A 6,000-nucleotide genomic window follows, 5' to 3' on the forward strand; every position below is an offset into this window, starting at 1 on the left:
CGGGGACATGGCAGATGTCAGAGATACTCCCCAGTGGCCATCACCAATTGCTTGAATATAGGACACAGTCATGTCTTTCCTTTAAAACTAATAATAATGTAATGTATAAAGTGACTCTGGAGGAAGTTAGGAAAATATAGAAAATGTTGATAAACACTGACAACCCTTTATCCACCACCAGATGCCCGGAGATCCTGGAATGCCTGAAGACCTGGTTTGGCTGTGGGGCTCCAGGCCCTGAAAGGTAAGTCCAACTTTTGGTCAAAAGAATAATTATTTGGGAAAAAAATATGTGACTCACCGGTAACCAGCTTGTCAGGAAGCCATGAACCAACCCTTCCTCCTCTGTGCATCCTTTTTGAGGAGAGGCTGAGTACAGGGAAGACTGAGCTGGAGAAGAAATGAGTCGGAAGAGTCCAGGATTGCTCTATATTCTAGCACTCACCAGTTTGGAGGCTTCCTCACCTACCTGTAATTGACCATACCCCAACACACACACACACACACACACACACACCTTTCACAGGACAACAGAGCAGAACCCTGTCTCTCTCTCTCTCTCTCTCACACACACACACACACACACACACACACATACACACACACCTTTCACAGGACAACAGAGCAGAACCCTGTCGCACCAGGGCCAGAAAACAGGGTCAAGGCTCTTACTGCGCTGGAGGAAAAGATGATAATTCCTATTTCACAGATGAGGAAATTGAAGTTCAAGGGACAGCACTTCATTTTATCAAGTTTATAGAAAGAATTTGAGGTAAATTCAAAGGCTCTCCCATATTCAGCACACAGGTGAGATCTCCACAGACACACTCAAACCACCAACACCCCAAATCCCAAGAACCACACGGGGTCCTGGTGACCCCTGGGCATTCGGGGCTCTACTCCCACCTCCCTGCTCAGCCCCTCCTTTCCTGCTCTGTGGTGCAGGGGCCTTTAACACTTGGATTTTGAGGGCCCCCCAACTTACCGCAAGTGGGGGACAGAACCATGGCCGCCATCCTGTGACTCAGACAGAGCACCCGGACACTCCTCCTCTCGTCCCCACAGTGCACGCAGGCCAAGCTCTGGACGAAATGGGAAAACAGGAAGTTTTCACAGCCTTTCTCCCTCTCCAGGCTACTGAGGATGAACGGGTCTCAGCCTGCCCACCGTGTCCTCCTTTAAATGCAAGTGGGGTCTCCAATCCTGGGTCTTTACTTTGCTTACTAGCATGTGATGAACGGAGGGCATGTGAAAAACTTGTCCTCTTCTGTCCTAACTGGAACAACCAGCACAAGCCTGTGTCACCCCCATTTAAATCCTCAGCTCCACCGAGTCTCAGGGCACATCCTTCCCATCCAAGCGGTTGTCACAAACACATTCCCAGCTACAACCCCTTTACCAAATAGACACGCTGGCATCTGCCTCCCATGAGTCTTTCCATCTCCAGTCCCACTGCCCTCGGATAACATCAGAGGGCGTGAGGATGACCCTCACTGTTACGAGCTGGTCCCCATCCACGCTGGCCGCACCTTCCATCGGCACCACCCTAGACTCTGTCATCACCTGACCCTGTTCTACCATCTAGAACAACAGCTCAGAAATGTCTCTCTGAACCCAGCCTCCCAAACCTCGTCGTTGTCCACTCAGTTGTTCCCAACCACACAAAGGACTCAGTCCAGCCGCTCTCCTGTCTCCTCAGGCACTCCCTGTTTGATGTTTACAACATCTAGCCATTTCCTAAATTTATTACTAATGAGAGTTTGTCAGAAGCTGATATATCTCTAAATTTAAGCTAAGTTTATTTAAATTAGGGTGTTCTATTAACCATTTTTCCTGCTGCTTAGAAAAGTAACCCTCACAGAAAGATTACTTTCATATTATGGTGACATCTATGTGTTACAGTGACATTTCAGTAGAATGCCCACACTTCCTTAATTTAATTCCTACAAGAGGGGGAAATATTACTGGCTTTTTAATATTTCTACCTTAAGTGGGTTTTGCCATGATAAAAAAAATAATAATTGTTGGATTGCTATTCAACTACTCAGTAATAGGTTGCTGTCTTTATTATAAATCCATATTCCTGATATTGAGCCGTTTTTACCAATATGTTGGCTTAACAGTAAATATATATATGGGGGAATGCAGTGTTTTTAGTAGTGAAATAAATCTATCATAAGGGCAGGTTTCCTTCTGTTTCCACCTAGTCTCTCCCTGATCACTGGCAAAGTGTTTTCAACCCTTGACTCATTTCCTCACGTCCCACTTACTCCTCAACTTGGGACACTCTGGTTTCAACCATTTCAAGGACACCACCCTTGGTAGAATCACTGGTGATCTTATTCATAATAACAGAGATGCAGATTGCAACTACACTGATACTATTTCTTATCTGTCAGATCAAGAAAAACCCTTTATTGGAAAGTCTGTCCGGAAAGGCACTCTCATACATTGCTGGGGTGCAATCCTACAGAAGGAAATTTGTCATCATCACACAAAACTGTGAAGATGTTTACTTCTTCTCTGTCAATCGCACTTGAAGGAATCTTTCTCAAAGATACGGAAATACTAAAACCGATGTCTAAGACTATTTACTGTGACAATATATATAATAGCGAAGGACTAAAAGCAACACAAATGACCATCTATAGGGAACTGGTTGAATAAACTAGGGGATATCCATACAGTGAAGAATCATGCAGCCATTACAGAATGAGATGATCTCTAGGTATTCATAGAGATTATTATCCCCAATAAATATAAGGAGAGAAAAAAAATCAAGGTATAAAACAGTGTATGGAATGTTCCTTTTTATAAGAAGGGAAAGGCCAGGAGAGACACATATGTATGTATATATATGTGCATATATATATTTTGCATATATACATTTATAGACACATATAGACAGATACATACACAGATACACATACCCATTTGCTTCTAAATGCAAAAGAAATACTGAGAGACTAAAACAAATGAATATAAATGGTGACCAATAAGGGCAGGAGAATAACTGAGAAGAAGAGACAGGAATTATAGTTAGAATTCCCTGAACATGTCTTATTAGAGAATTTTGGCTTTGGAATCATATTTAAAAAAATACAACTGCAATCCTCAAAACTGAAAACAAACAACAAGAGAAACCTAATTGCTCATCAATTTGGAAACACGACCACAACAGTCTGAAAAAACAATACTTTCCTATGACTTTAAAACAAAGTATATTGCTAATTCTGCCACTTTCCTACTGATGGACATTTGAGTTGCTTCTCATCTTTTGCTGCTGGAAATAATGCTCCCACAAATAATCTCATATTGTTTTGTATTTTGGGAGGTTGACACTCAGAATATATTTCCAGAAGTGGGGTTGCTAGATATGGGCAGCAATGTTTCTGAGTGTCATTTTTTATATACAGGGAAGGAGAGTACCATTAAGTAAATAAATCAATGTTATTAGGAGCCAATATTTTTAGTGTAACATATAAAAATTAACATAAAATCCAAAAAGTTAAGGAAAAAAAAACTGCAAAATTAAAACTGAATTAGAAATACCATGTTAAACTCATGATTTAAAAAACATATATTTCCCGGGCACCTGGCTGGCTCAGTCGGTGGAGTGTGTGACTCTTGATCTCGGGGTTGTAAGTTTGAGCCCCACCTTGGGTGTAGAGATTACTTAAAAATAAAATTTTAGGGGCACCTGGGTGGCTCAGGTGGTTAAGCATCTGCCTTAGGCTCAGGTCATAATCCCAGGGTCCTGGGATGGAGCCCCAGGTGGGCGGGCTCCCTGCTAAGTGGGGAGTCTACTTCTCCCTTTCTGTCTGCCCCTCCCCCCTGCTCATGGTCTCTCTCTCTCAAATAAATAAATTAAAAAAAATCTTTAAAAAATAAAAATAAAACCTTAAACAATAAGAACAACCTCTCCCCCGTCCGGCCAAAAACACACATATATTTCCTAGCTAAATCCAGGGAAAGGTCCTAGAAGGAATGTTACTCAAGGGGCACTTACTTAGCACACCCAGTGTCTAGATCTTGGTTTTTAATACTATTCGCCATTACAAGGAGCAAAGTATGAACTAATAATGGAAAAATCTCCAGTATATGTTAAGGGACAAAACGCAAGGCAAAGAAAAACGCATACAGGACTACAATGTTTTGTGTAAGTAAAGTGGAAACAAGAATACATTTGCTTGTATTCACTTGAAAACCTGGAAGGATAAGAATGCACGATAAACCACTAAAAGCAATTACCTATATAGGTCCCTAAGGGACGAACAGGATGGAAGAACAGGGGAGGGCAAGATTTTCTAACATAGACCTTTTCGTATCATGTTAGTTTTGAACCAAATGCAAAGAAAAACTTTAACCAGAATTTTCAACAAGTGAGTATTTTCTAAGAAAACTGAGTAATTTAATTTTTAACCCTCACTCTTAGTGACCCCTGGTGTCACTTGCCCACAGGAAGGGCCCATTGGCAGTTCTGCGCAGTGGAGGCTGCTAGAACCTCTTGATACAATTTCCACGGGGAACTCACCTGGTCACACGGAAATCCACGGATCCCTGAGAACGAGTGGAGCCTGAGGCTGGTTTCCACGCAAACTTGGAACTAGAGAGATGCTCTTCTTGCCTTGGGGCGGAGGGGTGGGGAGGCACAAAGATTGCTTTTGAGGCCTTTATAGGAAGTAATAGTTGTTGGATAGAAAGACCGCCCATTCACCATTTTGAAAATTTACTGATTTAAGGTGCCGCGAGAGCCGAAGTTGCCTGGTTCCCCAGCCGTCTGCTCCCAAGTGGGAGAACGCGGCGTCAGGCTGTGCGCATTCGCCTCGCTCCCTCATTTCGCGGGATGGAGCTTCTGCGGCTGGTCGCTGGGGGGGGGTCCATCGGCTAAGTGACTCCGCTGACTTTGAACCGATTTCCACAGCTGGTGCAAGACCTCGGACACGCAAGGCCCTGCAGAGAGCAGGAGGGTTTCCCAACCTTGGCACTGCGGACACCGGGGCGGGATGACTTTTTGTCGCGGGGGCGGTCCCATGCATCGGGGGATGCTGAGCAGCATCCCCGGCCACTACCCTCTAGAGGCCGGTGTGTGATATGTGACAACCCCACTGTCCCCAGAGAGGGCGGGAAGTCCGGGGGTGGGGGGAGAGGGGGGCAGAGTGGCCCCCAGGTGAGGTGACGGGGAACCGTGCTTTCTGAGGGGGACGGCGCGTCCGGACCTACACGCTGACCTGAGCAACAGCCTGAGGCCCCCGGGGACGGACGGAGGGACACCGGCGTGACCGGGGACTGCCCGAGGCCCAGCCCCTCCTGGGTGGGACCCGAGATCCCGGGCTCGCGGCTTCCCGGCTGCGACTCAGACCTGCCGGGCAGACCCGCGGCTCCTCCTCGGCCGCGCCCCCGCCGCACTTCCGCTTCCGGCTTCGGGCTCGCGGCGGCCGAGGGGGGCGGTCGGCGATTCCGGGCTGAGGCGGGGGGCGGCGGGGGCGGGCCTTGGGGGACGCGAGGGGCGCGAGGGGCGGGGCCCGGGCCTAGCGGAGCGGTGGCGGCGAGGGGAGGAGGGGAAGCGTCGAGGGGCGGCGGGCCTCGCGGGGCGGCGGGGAGGGAAGGGGAGGGGAGGGGCCGGGCCTCAGACCGGGGTGCTTAGTTTGCTTAGTTGACAAATAAAAATCCAGGAGGGGAGGGCTCCCGGGTGGCTCAGTCTTTGCGCATCTGCCTTCGGCTCAGGTCATGATCCTGGGATCGAGCCCCGCATCGGGCTCTCTGCTTCTCCCTCTCCCACCCCCCCTGCTTGTGTTCCCTCTCTCACTGTGTTTCTCTCTGTCAAATAAATAAATAAAATCTTTAAAAATCCCCCAAAAGAAAGGAAAGCATTATCCAATCAAAATCTTGTACATGAATGTCCATAGCAACTTTATTTATTGGGAAACAACCCAAGTGTCCTTCAACAGATGAATGGATAAAGACACTGTGATTGATCCATATTATCATTAAAAATAA

The 6,000-nt window shown here is 46.8% G+C and overlaps 1 protein-coding gene across 1 annotated transcript in view; it reads right to left on the minus strand.

Moving 5' to 3' along the window:
* LOC102728454 (uncharacterized) overlaps positions 1-6,000 on the minus strand; it is a 67,967-nt gene that overhangs the window by 11,038 nt on the left and 50,929 nt on the right. The window contains 2 exon segments of the mRNA XM_031037909.2: positions 302-390; positions 986-1,082. Of these exon segments, the coding sequence (XP_030893769.2) occupies positions 302-390; positions 986-1,016 (120 nt within the window). The 5' untranslated portion in view covers positions 1,017-1,082.

Source organism: Leptonychotes weddellii, chromosome 1 (assembly GCF_054177405.1).
Source record: "Leptonychotes weddellii isolate Sample4059 chromosome 1, ASM5417740v2, whole genome shotgun sequence".
In the NCBI taxonomy this organism is placed as follows: Eukaryota; Metazoa; Chordata; class Mammalia; order Carnivora; family Phocidae; genus Leptonychotes; species Leptonychotes weddellii.